This window comes from Vipera ursinii (genome assembly GCF_947247035.1).
Source record: "Vipera ursinii genome assembly, chromosome: 4".
NCBI lineage: Eukaryota > Metazoa > Chordata > Lepidosauria > Squamata > Viperidae > Vipera > Vipera ursinii.
Window position 1 is genome coordinate 120,057,968 of NC_139514.1, and position 26,421 is coordinate 120,084,388.

General features: G+C 46.3%; 1 protein-coding gene across 5 annotated transcripts; it reads right to left on the reverse strand.

The window, feature by feature from the left end:
• Positions 1-1,501: 1,501 nt before the first annotated feature.
• MAPK8 (mitogen-activated protein kinase 8) lies at positions 1,502-22,946 on the reverse strand. 5 transcript variants are annotated; one of them, XM_083362737.1, is made up of 12 exons: positions 22,857-22,946; positions 22,045-22,206; positions 19,649-19,778; positions 18,521-18,579; positions 18,274-18,412; positions 16,007-16,172; positions 12,606-12,677; positions 10,760-10,942; positions 5,056-5,180; positions 4,604-4,667; positions 3,541-3,618; positions 1,502-2,825 (listed from the first exon to the last, which is right to left on the reverse strand). In XM_083362737.1, exons 2-12 carry the CDS (start codon positions 22,164-22,166, stop codon positions 2,680-2,682), a joined length of 1,284 nt encoding a protein of 427 aa, XP_083218863.1. In that variant the 5' UTR covers positions 22,167-22,206; positions 22,857-22,946; the 3' UTR covers positions 1,502-2,679. The 5 variants fall into 5 exon arrangements, with proteins under 5 accessions (XP_083218863.1, XP_083218866.1, XP_083218865.1 ...); XM_083362740.1 differs by having other exon boundaries at positions 1,502-2,830; XM_083362739.1 differs by lacking the exon at positions 12,606-12,677 and adding an exon at positions 13,031-13,102.
• Between the last annotated feature and the right edge of the window lie 3,475 nt (positions 22,947-26,421).

Below are 26,421 nucleotides of genomic sequence, written 5' to 3' on the forward strand. Positions count from 1 at the left end.
CCTCTCTTAATCCAGCAACAACCGGAGACAATCACAGAGCACCCTGGAAGAAGTGGATTACCTGGAGGCTTTTCGATCAGGTTCTTATTTGGGGTAAGAGCGCTGGCTGTGCTACTCGGGGACCTTCTGCGAGACCCGGATGGCGGGTTTGGTGCCTCCCCCGCTTCCCGTCCTCCAGCGTTCAGTCCCATCCATCATGGCACAGCAGCTTTCCTTTTCCAGATGTTTTACAAATGTTGAGGATAGAATCCTTTGTGGGTGGTGACTTCAAAGGGAAGATGCGACAGGCTGCTTGCGTGGAGGGAATCCAGACCCCCTTTCCCGTTTTTCAACATGACATCTTGCTTGTTGCCTGGGTTCAACTTCAGACCTGCTATTCAGACAGTTCTTGGTTGGCCCAGCACTGTCCCTTAAGAAAGCAGGTCCATGAACTGGGGTTTCCCTGGACACACGGCGGCTGCTGGACGCATAAAGCGTGGCTGGGCAGGAAGGCTTTGGGCTCCTGTGCCCCAGTTGGGACCGTGCCCAGAGGGTGAGGACCGTGTGCCTTCATCATCATCATCATCATCTCCACTTGTACAAACGACTCCGACTGCTCTACACCAGACATGTCAAACACAAGGCCCAGGGGCCGGATCCGGCCCGCGAAGTGGTTTCATGTGGCCCGCGAAGCCATCCTGGAAACAGTGAGGGAATGGCCCCCACTGCCTTGGCCCCGGCCCAGAGACCCTCCTTCTGCCAGAGACCCTCAGATCTGTCCCACTCCTGCCCAGGCCCCCATAGGCACCCTTGATGCCAACGATGTAGAGCTGGCCATGCCCACCCAGTAGGCCATACGCACTCTAGCCACGCCCACCCAGTAGGCCACGCCCACCCTGGCCATACCCACCCGGCCCCCTGAGGGCAACCGTAATGCTGATGCGGCCCTCAATGAAATTGAGTTTGACACCCCTGCTCTACACAGATCTGCCTCTGAAGGCCACCCCGGAAGCGGCACTAGGCGAGGGCTTGCGGCCGTCTGCTGGCTTTGGAGGGCAGCCCTAAGGGCCAGTCGACCGGAACCTATGTGCCCCCTCCCTCCCTCCCTCCCTCAGGGGAAACTCCACTGTTCCATGAGGATGGAAGGGAGGGTGGCTGAAGCCAGGAACAAACGTTTTCACCCAAAGGCCCAAACGAAGGGTAGAGCCTCACGCAGGCTGCCCCCAAAGGGACAGCTTCCCAGAAAACATTAAGATTGGAATTGTTCCCAATGCCCTCGGGGGCCAAATTCAGTCTTGCTTTTGTCACTGAGATCTGTGGACGTGGCGTGACTGTCCCTGGACTGAGGTATAATAACATTGTTTTGTGTCTGCGAGGTGTCAGTTTGCCAGCCTGCACTGCGTCTGTTATGGCTTGTCACGGCTGTTTCAGTGTTACATTTGCCGGGTTTGTTTTGTTGTTTGTAGAATTACGCAAACCATGGACGTTTCAGTTACTGCAACCTGCCAAGACTCAGTGAAACTGGCAGCATACAAATTTAATAAATAAAAACAAACAGAAATGACTTCTATCTACACAGTGCAGATAGTACAAGCTTAATTCTTAAAACTCTGCATTTTTAAATTCACAATTTTAAATTCACAATGAACTCAGAATTTGAATCTGAGGAATAAAATGAAATACATATTCAAAGATATGTATTGAAACTCATTTCAGCAAAAAGCAGAACCATTTTTAATTATATTCAGCATTTCTACACTTTTTTTTTCTTGGAAGGAAATTAACCAAAACATGATCTCAGTGCAGTCCTCATGTCTTTTGTGATTTCTGTTGGGTTGTTCTAATACCCAATGTCACAAAAGGTTGCACAGGTTGAACCCCCTGGAGCGTACACAGTACACTTACATAATACTTATACCACAGATCCAGAAGTATCCGCTACAGGTTGAGAAGAAAACCGTCAAAGAGGAGGGAAAAAAACATTTTTGTTTCTAGAATTGGTACTAATCTGAATGCAACAAATGAATGGAGAAGCGAACACACTCCAGGTGCAAACGGGGGATTATTTTAAAGGCCTTGTGCAAGGGAGGTGAGCCAGGCCGATGGCAACTTTGAGGTTTGCCAAGAGCATTCAGCCGCCTTACCCCTGGAACCGCTGCCGTGGCCCCCCTCCCGTATGGGCCAATGGATGGACAGCGTCCGTTGAAGACAGCCAGCTCAGACAGCCTTTCCTGGGTAAACACTTACAGAAACATTTTTGTTCAAAGACCTTATCCAGGCAATATTGTATAGCCTATAATTAGATATCCCACGAGTAACAACAATTGGAAATAAAAGATTAAGTTTTGGAGCTGAAAAATGCCTCTGCTGATACAGATTCTCTGGGGGGAAAAATCTAGACGACCTTGAAAGAAGCTGTGATATAGCAAACTGAATAGCAATATTACATTTAATAAACCTATCTTATAAATGCATCCTGAAAAAATAAAGTCAAAAATCACAGTAGTAAAGCATGCAATTTTAAAACAATAAAAATTAAGTTCCATACTGTACAATTAATTACAGAATAGCATCGTGATTTACTATTTTACTTTAAAATTAGCACTCTGAAAATTAATCCCACAATTACTTTTAAAAACACCCCGAAATAATACCACTGATTCTTGTGACTAGGCGTTCCTCTCCTGCGTCCACTCGTCGTCATCTACAGCAACTTAAGGGGCTCGCTGCGGCTTCCAGGCTGCTGTCGGTGTTAGAGGCCAGAGTCCGGTCGGTGGACAGTGAAGACGCATCACAGACTGATGGGGATGAAGATGGAGGCCGAGGGCCGCTGACCGTGGCTACACCTGTGCTATGAGAAACACAAGCACCCCCTTCAGTCACGGGGAGATCTCTCCTCCTCTAGCTGCTTCCTGGTTGCCTGCCATCTTGTTCCCGTGGTCGGGGGGAAAACCTGCCCAATTCAGTTCAGCCCTGTCCTAAAGGCCTACCCTGAGAGCTTGTCTGATGGCGCTGGTGAAACCAGCAGGCCACGCGTTCCAGTTCTGCCTAAGCCACAAAGCCAGGGGAGTGACTTTGGGCCACTCTCGGCCCTGGTCTAATCGCAACGGTATTTCACTAGATCGTACCAGATGGGCAGAAATGATCAGAGACGATGACACTTCCCAACTTGTCGACAACAAGAGTGGAAATAACATTTCCCGCCTGGGGAATGGAAACAGACCTAGAGGGTTTCTGAGGACCAATGAGTACAAGCCAAACAGCTGCACAAGGGTGATTCACGCTGCGCCAAGTTGCTTTTTCTCCCATGTGTAAATACTATTGCCAACCTTCTTGCAGAGGAAAAGTGTGCATTCCCATGGCATATAATTACTCTGATTCCCAACGTCAATATGGAAATTTACACATACAAAACGATCTGTAGCTATCTACATATGAATAAGAGCAGGCATAATCTTAACATTCAGACAAGGCACTGCATATGTGAACTAAGGCTACGTAAAAACAGCCTTTTCCCCCCTTAGGGGTGGCACTAACCAAAGAACACCTACAGCAACTAACCTAGAGGAGGTGGCTGCCCACGTATGACTCCGTTCTTGGTCCTCTCCTCCAGATCCACAACTTCTTTGTAAATCAGTTCTGCAAATCAGCAGGTGAAGTGTTATCTGCAGAGCATGTCAAGCAAGCTAGAGAAGCAATTTCATCTGTAAAAAGAGACCCAGGTTCTGCAAGACAGAACTCCGCTTATCGAGCAGCAAAGCCACAAAGGGCAAGTATCAGACAAGCCACACAATGCCCGTGCTTCCTGCTCTGATTCCGTTCTCCTTTAAAAACCGGGAATGAGTGGGACTAAGGTAGGAAATATAGGACATATACAGAACAGAAGCTTCCTGGCACGTGCAAAATATGATAATTAATATTTTTTCAGGCTTTTTACAATTGTACAGATTAATGTTTCAGTCCGAGACAATCCACAGAGCACCTACAGAATTTCCTTTCAGAAAGTCAACCCGTTCACCGGGAAAGGCCATTGCCCGGCCAACGTGGCCAATCTACCTGGGGCCAGCCGTTCCACAAGCACATGACTTGTAGTGGCTGGTTTCTCATTTCCCCCCTGGAGTTTGCCTCCATTTCTCCCAATTTTCGAACCGTTTCTCCCACCTGTGTTTGGGACACTTTGCAGCCTAGGAAGCTGATCTGGTTTCACGTTACTTTCAAAAGAGGCCAGTTATTACTGCTGTTCAGGCTTTCTGGTCATAAATAAAATGATTATGACTTTTTATGTTCAGTCTTTTTTCCAACGGACACCTAACCCGGATAGCAAGGAAACAAGACGTGGGTTCCCTCCGGTGTGGACAGCCAGAGAGCGGAAGGCCAGGGAGGGCCCTCCCACGGAAAGCCACGATGGTGCTACACCCCCCCCCCCTTTCTCAACCTTGTAGTAGCCCCGAGAAACCCTCCATCCATCCAGCATCCTCCCCCCCCCACTCTTGTCACTGTTGCCTCTGTCTATAGGTCACTGGTGGATGTTCAAAACACCAAAATTCAGCGCTCCTCCCGACCCTCCTTCTTTCCATCTCTACTGGCATCGGCTTACGCTGATCACGAAAAACCCTTATCTCACCTTTCCATTCTTCCACCGTGTGCTCTCTTTCATCTAATTGCCTGTCTGGTATCTTTGGAGGAGGCTAGGAACAGAAGAAGAACTTAGCTAAAGGAAACAGTGCGGACAAAATAACAGATACGCCCAGTTTAATAACAGGTACGCAGCAAGCCCAGCTCATTCACTGGCTCAAGGGACAGGCACCAAGGTGTAGTTGTATGCCATTCAATCAGCTATTATTTAAAAAGAGCGAGGTTTTTTTTTAAAGCAAGCAAACACATAAAATTTGGCTCTTCCGTTGCTCTTTTATAGCCAAATCCCACCCGCAGGACCCCCACCCGTTCCCCAGAAACGGTACGGTTTGAGTTTCCGCCCTGCAGGGCCCCGTCAGCCGGGGCTCTCTGCCACACCCTGCCTTCCGCTTCCGCTCTCCTTCCGTGCACAAAGTCCAGACTCCAGAGACCAGGACTTACGGCTTCGGCTTCCGAGGGATCGTACCAGACGTTAATGTAGGGGTGCTGCAGAGCTTCATCCACTGAAATTCTTCTTGAGGCATCGATCACCAGCATTTTGGACAACAAATCTCTTGCCTGGCTAGCTGCAAGAGCAAAGTTTAGTAAAGAATATATTTAAACATTTTGGAAAGGGATACATAAAATAGGATAAAACCCAGACCGATTACACCAGTCAGTAGGAGCTGTAATCCATTTTTTTATGAATGGCTCATTTAAGGAAGGCTGATTCAGAGAAGAAGTCAGCCAGCCTCCAGAGAGAACAAGGAGCTCCTGGAGGTGTCCAGAGGAGAGGGGGAAAAACGAATCCCATTCCTGTTCAACGTTGGTAAAAAAAAAAACAAACCAAAAAACCTGGCAACTAGACTCTGCTCTTCCTGGGTGCCCAGCATCAGAAGTAGCCCCTGCTTTGCTTCCTCTCAGCTGGAGGCAAAGCAGAGCTGCCTCTGCTGCTGCTGCTGCTGCCTGTCTCTCTGGCTGCTGCCGGGGCTCATGGCCAGGGGGGCCAAAATAAGCCCCCCACCCACCCCGTTCGGGCAGAATTTCCCACCAGCGAACGTCACTGAGGGCTGAACCTGCACTGAAGTTCCAGGTGTGAAGACCAGATCAAGGAGGGACATGATGATGATGATGCATACATCAAAATGAAATTTCGTTGCATACAGCTCTCAAAGGGTCCTCATGATCTACAATTTTAAATTGGTGACAAACTTCTGATAATGAGACTTTAAATAATAAAAAATGACATTATTAAAGACGCAAGACCCCACAGTATTTGCCTATTAGCTCTGTAATCTGTTAGCAGAGCCCTGTAGTTGGTACAATTAAAAGGGGAAACTGAAATTTGAACTTACCATGAGGAATCCTTCTGGTCATCTAAGGGTGGACCTGATAGGGCAGGAAAGAATTCACTTCTCTCCTCCTCAAGAAAACAGGGCCAACAACATCAGAACTTAGCTTCTCCGCAAGAGAAGGAAACTCCTCCGTCAAAGAACTGGATTTCAGCTATAACAGACTATCACAAAACAACCTTGCAACCAAAGCTGGGGCCGAGAGGATTTATGGCTGGCTAGCTTCAGGAGAACCTCTCTAAATCCCCCCCACACACACACACACACACACACTCGGAGCAACCAAATGTCCCTCACCCAAAAGAGGGGGGGGGATTTGTAGTTCCGCTCAGCATAACGCCATGGTCCTGCTCTTGATCAGTGGAGAAATGGAGCTTCGGATAGGAAAGCAGCTCCAAAATGGGTTTCCTCTTGTCCCCATAAAGGTTCCCTAAAACAGCACCAGCCAAAGCCTGTGTGGTCCATCAAGACTCAATAAAAGGATGTCCCCAAATTTACCGGGTAGAGCCAGCTCACGCAAGACAGCGTACGTTCTGTCTGGCCATGAATCCAACCTTTTATGCTGGGGGGGTGATGGTGGCGATAAACCCTACACCATTTCTTTCATTCTTTCATTTATTGGCCAGGCTCTGAAGCTAGGATTTCAGTGTGAAAGAGAGCTGAAGGTGTGTGCCTTGGGTTCCTCACTGGAGGAAGTCAGGAAAGCCGTGTGCTGGAAAAAACGGGATCTGGAGGGTGAAGGCCCTGGGCAGAAGAGGAAGCCGTGCAGGAGGAGGAAGTGAAGTAGGACCAATAGGATCCAAAGCTTGCGGAAGCAAACGCTGTGGGGTTTGTGGATCCATCCTGATTTCCAGGAAGTGAATCCCAAGAAATGGATCGTGGGCAAGAAAGAAACCATTAGGTATAAGAGGATGTGGATGAATACGGCTAAAATTGTGTAACCGGAAAAAGAAAGTTTTCAGAAAGTTCTAAAAAGAAGCAAGTTAGAAGCCGGTTAAGAGTCTTATATTTGAGAGGAACTGGGAGACGGGCACGCTTGCAAACTGCCATAGTATAAGTAGAAAGAACTAGCTCTCTCCAATCTAATCATGTTTACGTGTATTTCTACTTATCGTTCCATTTTTTTAATCTTCTAAAAGCTGAACTAAGAATAGAATAGGCAACTGATAAAAATTAATTTTGTTTTTTCAGCTTTCTAGTTTTGATGGAAGCATGAATTAGTTGCAAACATGTCATGCCACTACAACCTTGTAACTTTTTTGCTAAAAGGACATTTTGCTGGGGAAAAATGCTATTTTAGGATGTATTAACATCCTATAGAGGCAATTGTCCCACTCTGTTCTGAACAGGTCCCATTTGGAATATTGCGTCCAGTTTTGCCATTGAAAATAACCTTATCGACAAGCTGGAGCAAATTCAGAGAACCATCCTGGGGATTGTGGGCATTGGGAGGTTTTGAAGGAGAGACCGGATGGCCATTTCTCTGGAATGGTTTAGGGCAGGGGTAGGCATCCTTGGCTCTTTTATGACTCGTGGACTTCAACTCCCAGAATTCCTGAACTGGCATGGCTCAGCATGGAAACCTCTCCCTTTCCCCTCAGCGTGGCTGGCTCAGGAATTCTGGGAGTTGAAGTCCACGAGTCACAAAAGAGCCAGGTTTGCCTACCCCTGATTTAGGGTCTTCTGCCATGGTGGGCAGGGGGTTGGACTAGAAGACCTCCGAGGTTCCTTTGAACCCTATTATTCTATGTTCTAAGACGACAAGGGGCTGGCCATTAACTCCTATGTGGAGCAGTTAAAGGAACTGAGTATATTTAGCAAACAAAAGAGAAACCAGAAAAGAGAGACAGTGGGATGCAACTTGGGGAAATAATAAGATTCAGGTATAATATTAAGAGAAATTTAGGATGCTAAGAGCAGTTAACCAGTTGATCAGGCCGGTTCATGTGGTTTTCCCCTCTGCATCCACCTGAAGACTGAGTACCGAAGAGACCAAGCTGGCCTACAAGGAAGACCAAATAAAGAAAGGAACAGAGACATAGAAAGAAAAAGCATCACATGGACAGTGCATTAAAAAAAAAACACCCTGGCATTGGCTAAGAGCAGAAAGTTTGAAGAAAGAGACAGAGGGGCCAATTCTGGCTGCACAAGACCAAGCCTCAAGAAGAAGAAATGCACAGAAAGAAGACAGCCACAGAGGGCAAGTGCCACATCTGCAAAAGAGCTGGGGGGAAAAGTCTATCGCTTGGTTAGCTGCTGCAAGAAGATCGCACAGACTGATTACAAACAGCAGCTGACCAAGTGGCGACAATGGTGCATTGGAACAGTTGTAAGAGACACCATTTCCTTACAAGCAAGAACTGGTGGGGCCACAAAGCAGAGAAAGTAATACTGAAAATGAAGAAGGCGAAGTTCTCCGGGCCTTGAGAACTGAGACAAGCACTCGTCACATAACACCCCAAGTGTAACAACTGTCAGTAGGGAAGGCAAAAGAAGTCGGCCTGGTGGACATGGCGGTGCCCAGAGACAGCAGAATAGGGGAGAAAGAACCGCAGAGAAGAAGTGGAATGAGTGTGGGGAAAAGAAGGCAAAGGTGGCACCGACGGCAACGGGTGCAATCCCAGAGTATCTGGAACACACACACCCCGAACCCCATCAGCACTGGCAAAATCCCCATCAGTCAATGGCGAAAGGCAGCTTGGTGTGGAGCAGCTCACGTCCTGCACCCATCCCTTGGCGGCCATCAAACAGCCACCTCTGCCTACTGCCCCGGGACTCGGTAGGGGAATAAAAACACCAAGTCCAGGCCAAACATCCCGCTGACCACCGTGTGTGGCCAAGCATAACAACAATTTGTGGGACATGCTGCCCTCCGCTTTCAAGGGCAGCCCTGCCTTCTCTTCTAGCTGGCAGGACTTGTCAAAGCAGCATCAAAAACAGCTGGGGCTGCTGCTGCTGCTGCAAAGGGCCTTTAACCCCCCCCACACACACACACACCCCTCATCCCAGGATGATCTGCCTGAAGGGAGATGGGAGGAAGGGCAGCTTACTCAGCTCCTCCTCCTCCTCCTCCCCCCTCGGAAGCCAGCTGGCGACTGGCCATCTCCTCCACGGGCAGGGCCCTCGCCAGGCACCTCGCCCGAGTGATCTTTCTGTTGGCCCCAGGCCGATCAATCTCAACGGAGAAGCCCCTCGCTCTAGCCCCACGGGCGGCCAGAGCGGTGGAGAGACCGGAGCAGGGCTGCTTTTGTGGCAGCTGTTCCAAAGAAACCCAGGAAAACTCTGGCACGAACCGGGGTGGCGTCTTCCTTTTCTCACATGGCACATTGTTGGCTCTGCCTTCTCAGGCAAAATAAAGACAATCCTCTCTCGTCCTGTAGACTCACACCTCCGCTGACCAAGGAGAACCGACTGGCCACAACCTACATCGACTGAAGCAGGAAAAGGCCCATCCCGGTCAGGGACCCACCCCCCCACCCCCCCACCCCAAGAGCATCTAATCCTGTTCGCATCAGAGTTCATCTCACTCAAGGGCGGAGGGAAAGATAAAGCAAATTTCTCTCTGTGACTGAATCCAAATGAATACAAAGTGTCTAAATGAGATTCTATAAGTATTTTCACTGCCCAGTTTCCATTAAATATGAAAATATGATTGTGGCACCACGGTTATTTCCAGGCAGTCTATAAGCTCGTCTTCAAACAGGAAATGACAGCCTGACGATGTGCCACGCCATTTCTGCAACAGGAAGTCAGGAGCGCTGAAACGCCAGCCAGGCGCGCATAATGCAGCGGGACTCAGTGCAACCGGGAGCAAGAAGTATTCTCTCCACCACCACCCCCCCATCAGCTTTACAACTACTTTCCGTGGGTGGTGGGTGTGGCTGTCTTTAGGCACAGTGTTGAGTTAGCTACCGCTCCCTTAAGCTGCTCAGGTGCAAGCAGGGGCCCTGCCTCGGAGGTGGGCTCCTGCCCAGAAGACCTGGGGCGTTGCCTTCTTGCTTCAAAGCCCCCTCTCCGGCCAAAACTCAGGCCTTGTTGGCACGCAGAAGGCAGCGATTCTCTTGGCAGAGAATGGGGTCTCTCCCAATCTCTCTCCCCCCCCCTCCCTAACGGGCAGTTTTGGCTCCCTACGACGGGGCTCAAGCCCCTGCCCCAGCTGTTTGGGCCCACTGGCTCCCTGGAGGCATTTTGCTGCCACCCGGGCCCATCTGAAGGGCCAGTTCTTGGTTGAGCGGATTTTGCTCCACGAATGGAAAGCAGGAGATACCTGAAATCTCACGAAGCGACATGGAAAAGCTGTTCCTGAAGACAATGAGTAGCTTCACAGGTCTTGGGGAACTGAAAAAGTGGTCTGACTGGGCAATTCCTGCCTACTGTTCTAACGGCTGTCCACGGCCAAGGGAAAAATACTTTTAAGTTGGCCAGGATAAATTTTGGCATTCGTGATACCAATGAAACAGGAATCAGACCACCAGCTCTACGTAGAGGTATATGTACTTCTGGTATATTTGTAGTGACACGTAATAATAAAATAATGTGAACATGAGGAAAGCGTTTTCTTTTTTTATAAACCAGAAACTCATTTGCCAACAAAGGTGATACTGGGAATAGTCACATAAAACATATAAAAGATCTTTAGGTGAGCTAGTTATTTTTAGGAGAATGAGAACGATTAACAAATTAGATGCGATCCCAATGCTAAGGCAAATTAAGATTCTACTCATAGAAACCTGCAATCCAATGCATCTTTTACTTTTAATATTCCTAAGATAACATTTCAACATTTGCAGGAGAAAAATTTAATGGTATCTTACCTTTCAGTTTATTGTGGTCAGAATCAACTGGAAAGAGAACATCTGGAAAGAGTTTTTCAAAACTATAGCCAGCATATTTAGGCCTATTCTCCACGTATGTCCTCACTGTTGGTTGCAGCTTCTTCATAAATTCAGGACAGGGTGTCCCTAGTTGTTCAATAACTTTATTCCACTGATCGATATCTGAAATCATGAAGCTAAGAAAATCTATGTATTTGGTGTTTAAAACAAAAGTTATGTTAAAACTACCAGTCACTCAGAAAAAGTGGTGAGAAGAACAAGAAAAAAGAATTTTAGAGTTCCACTCTTTAGTGTTGCTAATCTACAAGAACAGATCCTCTCGACAGAAGATGAGTAAATTCATGTTTGGGATATAGAAATGTAGAAAAGTCATATATGAACAACTCAAAAATAAATGTTTGCAATTGGAAAATAAGAAACTCATCCATTCCTCACCCATATCAACTCTAAAGTGGTCTCCCATTTTAATGAACAAAAACAGAAAAAAATTAGATGAGGTTGTGTCTTTACTGAAAGTGTTCCATTTTTTTTAAAAAAAATTAATTTTAACGGTGCTGGCAAATTCTGAGCTGGTTGATTCAGTACACCTTTTTCCTGGTTTGTTGTGCTCATAGTTAAAACAAGGGGTCGAGAAGGTTGGTGATGAGGTTTGGGCGGGCCAGAGAACTTGGAAGATTTCAACACAAACGTTCTGTCCTAGGCATGAGGTGTCCCAATGAATGAACTCTGCTTTTGCAGCATCACAGTTCCTCGTGAAGGGCAGGAGGTGACCATGCACGCCCACGTGCTAACTGCAGGGCTTCTGCCTGGAATAGGACAGCCCCGCCTAAAAATTGAAGATCAGTTTTCCATTTGCCTGACATACCTTATGCAACTTAACTATGTTTCTATAAAGTTCCCAACTAAAACATTTAATAACTATCTGGAAGAAATTCTGCTGATGTTAATATATGTCTTTTCTCTCTATATAAAATTTGTCCTTTTCCCTTAGCCAAGAGGTGTTTCGGGAAAGAAAGATAAATGTCCCTTGCTACCCTGTACGCTGCACTGTGGAGGGACATGACATTTGTTGTACACAGTGTGTGTATTGTGCTAAAGGTGAAGTGTCCTTGCTGAATGAGAAGCAAGCATAGAAACTTCCCACATCCATTGCCAAGATTAATAGTCTCTACTCCAATTGTAAAACGGTGTATCTGATACAGTCCATTGAAACTGTATCAACTTTTGCACGTCAGTTTAAGCTGAAGAGTTTCCTGGAGTAGAGAGGTAGTAATTTAGTTTGTGACACTGACATCCAGAGGTGAATATTAAAATACATGCATCTATTAAAAATAATGATTAAAACAGCTGCTAACAGGTGTGTCAAACAGTAAGGGGAAATAAAAACCCAGGGGGAAGCCTCTGAGGGACCTATACTTGGAGCGGCCCCCCTCCCACATTTGGAAGAGGAACGATCAAACCTGTTTCCACACACAATACTAGCAAAATGTTGGGTGGCAACATTATTAGAAAAGAAAGCCACAGACTTGGTTAGGGTTGGGGGTTAGGGCTGAAGGACAAAAACGGATTACTCTGTAAGTCCACTGATACCGTTTAAGATCAAATTCAGACAACGTATTCTTGGCTGACTGAACTCTTAATAAAAGACAATTTTTCGTACCAAACTGTATGAAAAAGTGTTTGTCAATAAAAACTTATCAGACCATTAACGTATCTAATGCGTGTGTGTGTGTGTGTGTGTGTGTGTGTGTGTGTGTTAAAAAGAAAAAAACGGCGGAGAAGATCCGTCTGCTCAGATTTCTGTTCAAGGCCCCAGGAAGGATACGATCTGTGCCAGGAAATAAAACACCACCTTTGATCATTTCTCCCATGATGCACCCCACTGACCAAATGTCAACTGAAATCAAAATGCAATGACATTAACTGACTGGAAGGAAACAGAAAGGGGGGTTTGAGAAGGAAGCACACAAACAAAACGGCCAGGGAAAACGAAGAGGGACGCGGGAGGAACATAAATGGATAAAAATGCGCCACCAACCCAGTGGAGACTATTTCCTACTGCTAGATGCAGCCTTAACGGAATCAATTTCTAATTTTTATATTTATCAGAAATAAAGATTAGGGCTTTCAGAAAGAAATACTGTGTCAAACTTATATCCCAAGAAGGAACATTAAAAAGAGAGAGAGAAGAAATCTACCGGAAGAAATTAATTACTAAAAATTAATCCCGCTGCAGAAGCACAAGGATACAGTCCCTTCCTGGAAAGAGGATTTTGTGGCAAACCATTTCTCCCATAATGCACCCAACAGACCATAAATCCACTATGTTTGTAGCACAAAAAGAAGAAGCAGAGCAAACTGTCACTAAAAATCAAAAGAAGCAGCAGGACACGACTGCATCTTATGGCAAAGAAAGCGTTAACGAAAGGGGAAAAGGAATCACGAGATCGAGGCGTGAATGTATTTTCGGAACATACATGTGACTCCCACGGCAAAAACATCTTCTGTGCAAGAAAAACAGAAGGAGAGACTGCGGTGGGATAACGTCTTCTTGCACTGGTCCCTTTTTGCATAGGGTACATTTTAGAATAAATTCTAACACTTTCAGAATTCTTGCATTGTAATCTAGCTCAAATAAAAGATAAATAGTAAGAAATTGAATTATTTAACAAAGCTAATACGGAAGCACAAATTTTATTAGCAACAAGAATCAATAATAGGCTGCTTAAAAATTAATAAACTAAATTAGTGTGAAAAACTGAGGTTTTATGAGGAAAAGAGATCATTTTTTCCAGAGAGGTGGCAGTGTGGGTATGCTCCCCCCCCCCCCCGCTTTCCTGGAGAGAATGCGCTAGGAGCCTATTTTTCCATCCAGTCTTGCTATCGGAAGCAAAGGACGGTACCTTCCACAGTACTAATAGGCTCCTCCGGTGGCAGAGCTGGCTGGGTCTGGGCCCAGAAGCTAAGCTGGGTCAGGTCAGGTAAGGTCAGCACATCAGGGGGACACCTGCCCCCCCTGCCCCCCTCCCAGGGCTGGAGCAGGAGGAGGCCAGAGTGAGCCACTTCCACCCTGGGCCAAGACAACAGCCTGCCTGGACCCAGAAATTGAGCTGAAGGAAATTTTGCTTTCATTTTTCTTGCACTGAGATAAGCAACAATTATCCATGCTGAGGTAATATATGTGACCTTGTTAGATGTTCCTGTTCAGAAGATTGTTCAAAAGTGCTCTTGGTTTACACACACATACACACAAGTGTCTTGTGTGGAAAGACTGCGAGCAATTGCCTCGAGCAAGCGTGGCTCCTGAGGTCCACAGAATTTCTTGGCAACAAAACCTAAAATAGTTTGCCCTTCCTTCTTCGACTTTCTAATCTAGAATCCCAGCCCTGGGAATCCCTGGCCTTTCCCCCATTCAAGTGACCAGATCCCTGCCTGCTTAGCTGGGGGGGGGGGGATCGACCACAGGGATCCAGAGGCATCTGCAGCTTCCCTTCTCTCCTTCTTTTCTCCCAGCCCTTTTAACATATTGTTCTAATATATTATAGCTTACTTACCTATTGGAAGTATTGCTACACTACATTTCATGGAAAGAAAATTCCCTTTCAGTCCAGTAATAAGAAGAAAACTGCAGAGAAAGGAGATGAATGGAGTGCCAGGGAGAGCCTTAACCCTTCCGATGGCCTCTCTTGCAACCTGCCTCAAACTAAGTGCCTTCAATCCTCAATCCGTGGAGCTGACCAAGGACAACACTGCAGTGGGTGTTATCGAAATCAGCTTAGGGATGAAGGGAGGGCTGTTGGGAAGAGGTGGTAGCACTTAATCACAGAGAAGACGACCCACTTGACCTCGCACCTCTCTCTGGCTTATGAAACCGCGCTTAGCAGAGTAAACCATATATACTGACCCTCAGGAAGCATTCAAAAGGGCTCCACCGGATGCCTATAGGGACAATGAGTAAAGCTACTCAACTATTCTCATCGTTAGGCAAGAGTCAAGAGCCCGGGGTCCAACCTCTGCCAGATCAACTGTGTGAGGAGCCCCTTCTGCCACCGATAGCCTGTCTCTTTTTTTTCTTCTTCTCTCTGCATATATACTATTTAAATGGTGTTTTGGAAGCTATCTTGAACATTTTGCTTTCAAGAGTAAGGTAGGTTTGTTTAAAATAAAATACCTATGATTTCTTCTTCTAGAATTGATATTTAAAGTTTTACATTATTGATATGAGTAATCATAAATGTATAGATAAATATCAAAAACTTGAATGGGCTATATGGAGTGTTGAAATATTATTTACTTAGAGTTTGAAGCAAAGCAAACCTTCCTCTAATATAAGTTTTTAATAAACACGACCGATCATTACGTGCAATAATTCATTTCTTTCAAAGCTCACCTCCAACACTGTCTGTAAACAATGTGAATTAGCATACAACTTCACCATGAATAATATCCTTTTATGAGTCTTAGTATACATAGGCATCTTCTCCTCATTCCTTCAACATCACAGCTTTCAACCCACAACAATGGCACTGTCAAAAGTAGGTGTTTTGTAGCTGTGAAAGTGGGGAAAGCTCAAAGGCAGCACATGAAATATTCTATTTATGTCCTATGCGAGGGGCCAACAAAATAACGGATACAGAGGTTTCCTTCTATCCTTTATTTCAAAATGGGCAGTGTTAACTAGTGCCGACAACCCTGGCTCCTAACCAAGCGCAGCAAGCAGGAGTGGTAACTGACCTCACCCGCCTGCAGCAGCCCCACCACCACCACCCCCCCGGGGCAGCCCTCACGCCTTCGTGACGTCAGAGGAGCTGCTCAATGATGGCAACCGGGACGTGAGCCGGCACTGAGTGGCACTGTCACGTGGCAGCGCGCTTTAAGACGTCAGGTAGCCACAGACGTGGCAGGCCCAGTTCCTCTTGTTAAGCAAAGACTTCCTGTACACAGTTCAAGCTTAATTTTAGCCACTTTGTAGAAGTTACTTTTCCCATTTGAAGAATATGTTCTGTGCAAGAAACTAAGCGCTGTGTCCCGACACCCTCAACCTAACATTTCCTAAGATGTTTCCAACACGGAACCCTGAGACTAAACACACAGCACCTTTTGATAATGCATTAGGTTTCAACAGCTAAACAAAACATAAAATGAGGCACATGAAAAGATGAGAGAGACCCATGGAATGGAATTTTAAAAGACATTTTCTAGGAACCAAAATGTAAAACTGCTAACCGTTTTCTTTGTACCCCATTCCAAGAATGACTTCGGGTGCTCTGTAGTAGCGCGTCACGACGTAAGGAGTCATCATAAAGCTGGTCCCAGCTGTTCTGGCCAGGCCAAAATCTAGGATCTTCAGCGTGCAGTCAGCTTTCACTACAATATTGCTAGGTTTTAAATCCTTTGAAGAGAAAAGATATGAAATAGGAGACCTCCAAGGAATATCAAGCAGGATACAAAAGAGAAATTAGCTCAACAACTATGACTGCGCTCGGCATCATCTATGAAAATAGCACCATAACTTCTGTAAGTTATTACATATATTCATCTTTTGGCTGTCAGAGGGAAAATACACAGCTCTGAAATTTACAGGAAGGGCCACTGCTGGCCATGGACCTTCCTGGACAAGATGTAACACCATTTGCACTGTTCATTTAATAAGGAACAGGGATTAGTCATGGAACCACTTACAAAGCAACTGCAGGGAGCCGTCCTTTCCTATTCTTCAGGAAATAAATTCAACACACTTGAGCTAATTTGGGCCTCCTGCCCACCTTGTCCGATTGTTTCCTAAGTAGCCTCTCCTCCAGACTCCTCCCCCAAAGTAATCCATACATTCCATTATACCTGGTAATTTTTTTGCCTTTTTTCCAGGATCCTTCTCAGAATTTCCAATCAAATCTCTTTACGGTGCAAAGCCCTAGCATTCCCTGATCCTCTCATTCCAAATGCTTCATCGGATCTTTTCCAATAACATCTCTGGTTTTTACAATAACTCAGCCCGATTATTCAGTTGTAGAATTGATGGAGATAATAATGCAATATGGGAAAGTTTCTGGATTTAAGATTAATATACAAAAAACTAAAATACTGTCTAAAAATATGACAGTATTACAAAAGGCTGTTTTAGAAGAGCTAACGGGATTTGAAATAGTTAAAAGGGTTAAATACTTGGGGATATATTTGTCAGCCTCAAATGTGAAGTTATATAAAAATAATTATGAAAAGTTATGGAGAAAAGTACAAAAAGAATTAGATAGTTGGAAAAATTACAATTATCTTTACTGGGAAGAATCGCAGCAGTGAAAATGAATGTTTTGCCAAAAATTTTATTTTTTTTCAAATGATACCTATACTTAAAAAGGATTTAAACTTGGAAGAATGGCAAAAAGGAGTTAATAAATTTGTTTGGGCAGGGAAAAAGCCACGAGTTAAATTTAAGATAATGCAAGATACGCGTGAAAGAGGTGGTCTTAAAATGCCTAATTTCAAATTATATTATTTACACAGGCCCAAAATTTAAGAGAGAATTTTTATAAAATGTTTTATAGGTATGCAATGTATTTTCATATATGGTGGACTTGTAAAAAGGTTAAAGCTTTTTGGATTAAAATTTGGTGGAACATGCAAAAAATATTTAAGAAAAGGATAAAGTTCTCTCCGCAACTGTTTTTATTGGGTATTATTACAGATACCACCGTTGTAGATACTAAGTTGATGTTGAATTTAATTACGGCAGCGAGACTTTTAGTAGCGCAATATTGGAAGAAGGAAGAACTGCCGACTATAGAAGAATGGACTTTAAAAGTTTCTAACTTGGCGGAAATGGCAAAGATCTCAGCGTATTTGAAAGACCAATCGCAACAGAGATACATTGTGGAGTGGAGGAGATGGATTGATTATATTCAGAATATGGGACTAAAAAGTTTCACTTAGCATTTGAATAAGTAGCGGATTTATATGATGTATAACTAGCTTGTAGTTATTTTACTAAGAGTTAAGGTACCGATAGAATTTAATATTTTATTGTTGTTTGCATATTTTAGATTATGTTTGTTTGTATTTTTATACCCTGTATTTAGCTCTGGGAAGTTGGGGAGGGGAGGGTTGTATTCAAAAATGTATTGTAAAACTTTTCAATTAAAAAAAAACATCTCTGGTTGGCTACACACCACCTCCTTCAGGGAACTGCACAAACAGTAGAATTCTTGGACATCTTTAATACAAAGTGCTTTTTTCACAGCAGAGTCACCCTTAAATCCAGAACATTTAGTGATTAATTAAAAAGCATCCATCTTAGAATGCGGTCATTTACCATGCCCAGACTTAAGTTGTACCAAGATGATGGTTTACGAATCACCAATTAAGAGCAAATGACACAAATAGTAGTCAGGCGTTATATTTGAGAGGAAGCTTGTAAAGCTGGCACAGGTGGCCTTTCAGGTATAGCTTAATGGAGAAAAATTACAGGGCCCGTGAAAGGCCAGAGCGGTCTCACCCACCCTGTGTATGATTCCAGCGGAGTGAAGGTGCTTGATGCCGCACAGCATCTGGTACAGCAGGTAGGACATCCGTTCGTGGTCAAGCTCCATCTGGATCACTTGGCAGAGATTGGCGTCCATGAGCTCCATCACAATGTAACTTTGGAGGGGAGACAGAACAGGCAACGGAATCAACGCAGAACATTTCACCCTATCCTCAGCTGTGTGTTATTACGGCTAACACAGGCTTCCTGAAATTCATACTTACACATCTTGGAATTCTTCCAGTGATTTCTGTGGGGTGAACACGTTTAACAGACCAATTATCTACGAAGAAGAAAAAAGGTACAATAATAAGCACACAGTTTTTGATTATCATTTATATAAAAAGTAAAATAAGCTGCAAAGCTGGAAAATCTGATCAACTTAAGTCTTAAGAGCACTAAAATCTCTACACTGTTTTCTTATTTACACCTAGGTTACAATACCAATCAATTTTATCCTTATTATTGAAAAATGCCCAGATTTAGAATTTGGTGGTCTACAATGGGAAGAGAGAAAATCCTTCTTGAGTAGAATTAGTGCAAAATTAACTTGAATAAACAAACAAGAAAACAACTCAGATGGCAGGTGTTATTGTGAGAAAAATAATATCTAAAAGAGCAACTGGATTATGCAGGCAAATCCAAGGCCTCTCTCTCTTCCTTAACTATGCACAATTTCTAAAACATAAAGAACTAAGAGAAATTTGTTCGACTGACTCTCAATTTAACTTAATGCCAGGTATATATAAATCTACACAGCTATATAATATCCACCCAGAAAATTCAGACAAAAGAGACATGATCCTTGGAAAGTATCCTTAGGTAGTCTAGGATTTTCTCCATGCAAAATAAAATGGCTTCTCTTGAGCAGGATTCCAGTTATTTGTTTTTCTAGAAAATCAGGAAGTTCAGGGCTGAGAAATCCTTCACTCTGGCCATATTTGAAGCCAAAAGAAAAGGTTCAAAAACCGCCCATCTTTTCTCAGCTAGTGAACAATTGAGCCATGGCAGTTCTGGGGCTGGAGACCCAAGACTCACGACCCTCCTTCCCAGAGACTTCAGCTCAATCGCTTTCTCTCAGCCCATCCTACTAAGGACGGCATGGGAATAAAATGAGGGGAGACCTGATGGAACGACTTTAGCCTTCAACAACAACAACAACAACAAAAGCCAGGACAGATTTTCAATAAATCAATTCAAATTACAAATCCAATCCTTCCCTGTAAAAGTTAATACCTTGTGGTTTGGTCTTCTTAATTTATCTTTACCCTTGAATGGTAAAGAAAGCAAAAGGATCACATCCTAAAGGACAACTATGATATCATCTTTTAAGTCTGCACAAACAGACTTACATTTTTGTGGTTGACACACTTCATGAGGACCAATTCTCGATAGGCTCTTTTAGCATGTGTTTGATTCTGAAACGGTCGACTGAGTTTCTTGATTGCAACATTTCTTTCAAGAAGAGCATCATAAGCTGCACTGTGGATAAAAGAGAGCTGCCACAGTCCCACCAGAAATGGATTCAAAAGCTCCTTATCAAAATTATATTAGCAGTATGTGATTTCAGTTTAGGTGAGATGTCAGAATTCAGTAAGAGGATACACAAGACCTGAAGCATAGACTTTTCTTATGAACCCAAGCAGAAATCTGGAGCCAGATCTAGCAGAGTAAATTCTACATTTACTACAATATAAGCTATTAATATTTTTGTTCTCCTCCAGAGGAGTGAGTGACAGGGATAGGGTCTCTATGGGATTACCCTAGGGTCGTCTTAACTGCTGAAACTTTAGGGACAGGGCTGGCTGGAAAACCTGGAGCGGATCTCCCATTTTGTCTGCACAGGGAAAGTGGGACCAATTGGAGTAGAAGCTGCAGTCTGTGATTTTTTACAGGCTGGGGTCTGGGCTTCTTTCCTTCTAAAGTTGAAGAGCAGCTGTAGGCAGGTGGGGAATGCGTAGCCAGAGCAGCAGCTTAGCTCTAAGGACACATTTGACTCAGGAACTGGGCGGGCTGGCTGGAAAACCTGGAGCGGATCTCCCATTTGGTCTTTTTTTAAAATCCCATTTATATCCCACCCTTCTCCGAAGACTCAGGGTGGCTTACAATTTAAAGCACAAATCAATGTGCTTAGCAATAGCCTTCATTCTGTGTATATGCCTGTTTATTAGAGCTTTCATCCCCCCCCAAGCAGCATTATTACAAAGTCAGCTTATTGCTCCCAACAATCTGAGTCCTCATTTTACCTACCTCGGAAGGATGGAACAGCCTTGAGCCTGGTGGAATGAGAACCTGCACTAATTGCAGGCAGCTGGTGTTACTTAAGGCTCTGCGCAGGGAAAGCTTTAGAGTGAATTAGGAAAAGTGAAAAAGTGAATTAGGAAAATAGGAACCGGTTGCTGGAATTGGGTATGTGTAGTTTAACGAAGAGAAGGGTAAGGGGTGACATGATAGCAGTGATCCAATATCTCAGGGGCTGCCCCAAAGAAGAGGGAGCCAAGCTATTCTCCAAAGCACCTGAAAGCAGGACAAGAATCAATGGATGGAAACTAGTCAAGGAGAGAAGCAACCTAGAACTAAGGAGAAACTTCCTGACAGTTAGAACAATTAACCAGTGGAACAACCTGCCTCCAGAAGTGGTGAATGCTCCAACACTGGAAGTTTTTAAGAAGAGACTGGACAGCCATTTGTCTGAAATGGTATAGGGTTTCCTGCCTTAGCAGGGGGTTGGACTAGATGACCTCCAAGGTCCCTTCCAACTTATTATTATTATTATTATTATTATTATTATTATTATTATTATTATTATATTATTATTATTAAGTTTAATCCACTTGCACTGTTTTATGTTTACATGTTTGATGACAAACAGCCTTATGTTTATAAGTGACAGTTTTCCTACTTAAGTACCTGCATGTCATAAGCATTTGAATTAAAATTACCATATTAAAATCAAATCTGATGTTTTTTAATTTTTATTTGGTGTGCGTTGGAAGAGGGGTAGTCTTATACGGCGAGTATAGCCCAAACCCTATAATTTAACAGGAAATGTAGGGGGTCGTCTTATACGCCAGAAAACACGGTAAATGCTTCTGATTTTTCCAGAGAATAGAGCCCGTCTCTTCCTCAACCCTCAATGGCTTCAATTCAACACAGCTGCCGCCATCTACCTCTTCCCCCCACCAAAAACTTTAAGAATTTAACAGAATGTACCATCCTCTTGAAACACCAGCTGGAATCAAGAGCAACTTCATGGGGGGGGAACCTTGGCATGAAAGAATCTCCCCTCTTTTCCCGAGTCCACAGAGGCCTACGAGCAGCCCCTGCTGAAACACAGATCAGGCCACCTGACCAGTGATCCCACCTGTCAGAAAACAGGCTTCCCACCTGACACTCTGCTTCTACCCAAGAAGATGCTGGGAGTCTTTTGTCTGGTGGGAAAACTGAGGGGTACCGAGGGGAGGGGGAATTCTTCTGTCCCAGGGAACACTAGGTGGCAAAAGCCCAGGAGGTGGGAAAAGACTGTTTCACTCTGCCGGGAGCAGGGATGATGTCTGGTCCAAGAAGAGGGCCAAACGGGGCAGAATGTTGGCTGAAAGCCAGAATAAAAGCAGGACACCTTTAAGGCAAATGGGGAGTTGGTCCCAGAGACCACTACTTCCTAGGAAGGAAATCGACACTGCTCCATCTTTGATTACTTTCTCTTCTTCAATAAAAAGAGATTCTTTCACTGAGGAAAATGCCTTACCATACTATCCCCTGTGCACCTGAACCAATCGGCTTCAAGTTCTGGTATCGCTTTAATACAGTGAAAGTAGAATCTCCAATTTCAACACTGTAGAAGTTGTTTTCAGGCTTGCTTCTGCTCATGATGCCTCCAGCTGAGGAGCTTAAGCTAAAAGACACCAACCTGCAGCAAGACATAAATCAACATTTTCCAGACTCGCATAAAATGGCACATTATCATGCTTTCCTTTACCTCATAAATGAAAGAAAAATGCTACTAAATAATATTTAGGAACTTCAGGTACATACTTCACACTTTATATTAAGTAACGAGCAGAATTATTTTCTGTTCAACTCCAAGACAATTTGGCTTTCATTTCTAAGGCAATCCGAGTTAAATTTCACATTCATACGAATGATTCTACAAGCCCAACCTGTCATTCCTACATTCATGGAGTCATGTATGCAGGCTGATTTTGCATCTGATCATCTGTGACAGTCCCACAAAGCAACAGTGCAGAAAAAAACAAGAGGCTACCTCCCAGTTCTACCCTAATCAGAGGCAGCTAACCCCAAATTGCTTAGCAAACCAACAAAAAAAGGAGGGGGAACCCACATGCTACTAAACGTGTTCAAGCATCTTCAAAAGCCCCTTGGCCCACATCACCTGTTAAAATTATATCATGCTGGAAGAGGCCATTAAGCCTAACGCCATGCTCAGAGTGGGAATCCAAATTAAGGCATCCCTGACAGACATAATTTGTTTTTTGTCGGGTAGAAACAGTGAGAGGAAAGGAACCTACCAAATTCCTTAATTGGCTGGACGGCTCTTACCATTAGTGATTCTTTTTTTTCTAAAATTCAACCTGAATCCACCTTCCTGTAGCTTAAATCCATTATTCCAAGTCCTGCATTCTGAAACGATAAAAATAAGTCTCAGCCTTCTTCAACATGACAACTCCATTCAGATATTTAATGAGTGCTATCAACTCCAACCAGCCTTCTCTCTGAAAAGCTGTTTTTCTAATTCCTTCCATTTCTCTTCACGGTCCCTTTTACGGCCCTCCTCCCAAATGGCTTCAACCCCTGAAGATGTGATGCCCAGGACTCCCAAATTTCTACTGGGCAGCCCCAAAATACTCTGATCTTCCAAGTGCTCATTCATATTCAGTTTGCAATCAGCTTCTATTCTGAGATCTTTTTCACAAATAGTATTAGCGAGGCAGGCACGCTTCATTCTATGCCTGTGCATTTGATTTGTACACAAAACCTGGAGGGAACTGCAAAGGACACAGAAATCAGTTACTTTCAGCTCACTTGTCTCACCCATCAAGATTATTTTGAATCTGGCTTCTGTTCTTTACAGTACAAGCTAAGCCGCACAATTCCGTATCATTTGCATAGCTGATAAATCTTTAACTCATCTTAACAATATAAGTATTGGAAAACAGAGGACCCAGGATTTATCCTTGTGGCGTTCTCCTCAATATCAATTTCAATGTGGTATTTATTTATTTACATGTCAAATTTAAACATTTTAGAAAATTTGACTTCCTTTACTGATAAGCTTGTAAGCCGCCCTGAGTCTTCGGAGAAGGGCGGGATATAAATGGAATTAAAATAAATAAAATAAAAATAATTGTCACCTTCAGGTGAGAACTAAAGGGACCGAGTGTACCACTGCACATTTACGCCACGCCGGGCAACGGGAGGCTGGCGCTTTGTGGTAAAAGGATTGGGAGGAGGACAGGGAGGGAGGAGGAGGAGGAGGACTGAGCCTGGCTCTTTCCTTGCAGACCTTTCATGACCCAAACTAGGCAACATCACCAGTGCTCGAGGGGAAGGGGGCTTATGGGGGGGGGAGGAGGAGGGAGCGGCTCCTTTCGGCAGGGAAGCCCCGGGGAGGCCGTGAGAACCGGGTCAGGCAGCCTCCGTGCATTTAACGTGATTCTCGCTGCAAGCTGCAGGCAAGCCAGGCTCTCGGCTCTGCCGTTCACGGGTCGCCTTAATGACCAAATAAAGAGTGGAAATGATTGCATCCACCGATCGTTTCTTGTTTTAGGCCAAGAGGCCCAAGAGAGAATTAAATCTGCATCTCCACCATTTTATTGCGTGGATTTTGTTTTTGTTTTTTTGCTTCGAAAGCTGACCAAAAATAACCGTCCTTCTCCAAAGCGGAGCGCGCCGAGGGGCCGTCCGCTGCTCCCAGCCCGCCGGGCCCCTCGGGACCTCCCGCCCGCCCGGGAAACCAGATCCCCGTCCGGCTCAGCGCCGCTCTGCGCCCGGCCGCCCCTTCCAGGGGGCGAAGGGGGACCGGGGTGGGGGTCCCGCGAGGCCGCTCCGGCGCAAGGGGCGGCAGGGCTCCCACCCGGGCGCGGCGCAGGCAGACCGGCCGCGGGGAGGGACCGAAGCCGCGCCGCTCCTCACCTGCACTTCAGACAGGCGGAGCTCCCGCCTCGCTCGGCCTTGCGCTCCTGCCACGGGCCCGGCAGCCCCAGGGCGCTCAGGCGCAGCGCTCGCCGCCCGGGAAGGGAGGGAAGGGAAGGGAAGAGCGAGCAGCCGCCGCCGATGCGGCCTCTCTGGCCGCCGCCTCTCCTCTCCGCGGAAGCGACCCCGCCCCCCGCACGCCCCGCCTCTTCCTCCTCCTCCTCCTCCTCCTCCACCCCGCCCGGGCGCCTAGAGCGCGAGCCCGCGGCCCCGCCCCTTCCGCCGCGCCGCCCCTTCGGGCGCCCCCCCCCGGCGGCAGCCTCTCGCCCGCCCGCCCGCCCCGCTTCCGCTTCCGCCTGCGGCGTGGGTGGAGGGGAAGGAGTCGGTCAGCCCCCCCCGGGAAGAAGGAGGAGGAGGCGAAGCCCCGCCCCAGAGAAGAGCAGCTGCGGGGGGAGGGGGAGGCGGAGGGGGGCTCCCTCCAAGCCCAGCCGGGCCGAGTGGGCGGCGGCTCCGTGGCCATGGTCGTCGCGCCCTCCACACGAGGAGGACGAGCCGAGAGCCGCTGAAGCGCTTTCTAAAGGCCCCGTTTGGCGGAACGCGGCCTCCGCTTCTGGGCACCCCGTGGCAGAAAGAGACTTCGGGGGAGGGGGGGGAGTGCAGAGAAGAGCCACGAAGGTGTTCTCCGGGGGGGGCGGGGGGGGAGGAGCCGGTCTGGTGGGGAGAAAAAAGGGGGGGAGCGGGGAGGGAGGGAGGGAGGGGGCCCCGTGATGGCCGAGCTCCGGCGCTGGAGGGGCTGCCAGAAAGCCGGAGGGGGGGCCCAACCTGTTCTCCGAGGCAGCGGAAGGCAGGAGAAGAGAGGGGGGGCGGAGGAGAGGAGCAACCTGGACTTCGGGAGAGGCTTCCTGGCAGGGAGGACGACCCACCCGGGGAAGGGAAGTTGCGGGTGCGCCGTGGCCGGAGGGGTTTGAGAAGAGCCGCCCGTCTGAAGCGGTACCGGGTCTCCTGCTCGGGCAGGGGGTTGCGCTAGATCAGGCCTTCTCAGCCTTTTCACGGATAGCGACGCTTTGAGGACACCAGACGACATTCCAGTAGCCCCAGGGCTTAGCGAGGGGTCAAAAACTTGATGGCTGAAAAAAGGGGGGGTGCATTTGGGGTTTTACTGGTTAGATTCATTTGTTGCTAGTTTATATTATGGAAAACGTAAAAGTTGAAGTTCGACGTTAATGCTTCGTTCTACTGCAACAGAGGAAGTCGGAAGCCGGTGCCTTTTCCCCTTCTCCCCCTCGCTTTTTTTCCCTTCCTCCCCACTGTGCCCTACTGCTTTTGTATTTTTGTATTTTATTCCACAATCAAATAAAGTGTTACCGTAAAAAAAAAGTACCGGTTTTAATTTATTCGGTGGTGGTTCCTCTGCTCTCAGGCCATGTGGAGGACCACCCCCCCCCCCGCTGTGCACGCTGCCCAGAGCCCTGAGGGGTGGAGGGCAGGCGACCCAAGGGGACGCCTGACTGGGCTTACCTTATCCCTGAGGCTGCAGCTTGGCTCGCTCTCCTTGGCCAGGTTGCTCGTGGTATGTGTGGGAGGGCAAAATGTCTGGGTCAGAGGGAAGCCCGCTCCCTCTTCCTGCCAGGAGACCCGGCTTTGTAACCAAAGCATCCTCAGTAAAAGGATGGGAGACCACCAGAAGAGTCAGGAGGAGGGGACAAGGGGATGGCAAAAGGGAAGCAGAGCTGGCCGTGGCCAAGTGCTAAGGCAGGACTTCCCCCAGACCCTCCCTCTTATTATTGTCCCTTCTTTCCTCCCTTCGCACTCAGGAAGGGATGACAGGAGGGGGAGAGATTGCCAGTGCCGCCAGTGGCCATGCTGTCGCCAGTTGTCACTATCTCACGCAGGCAGGGGTGGTCCTGTTGAAAGGGAAGCCTGGTGGCTGTGAGGCTAGGTCAGCGAGCAGGCGTGGCGCTGATCTACTGGT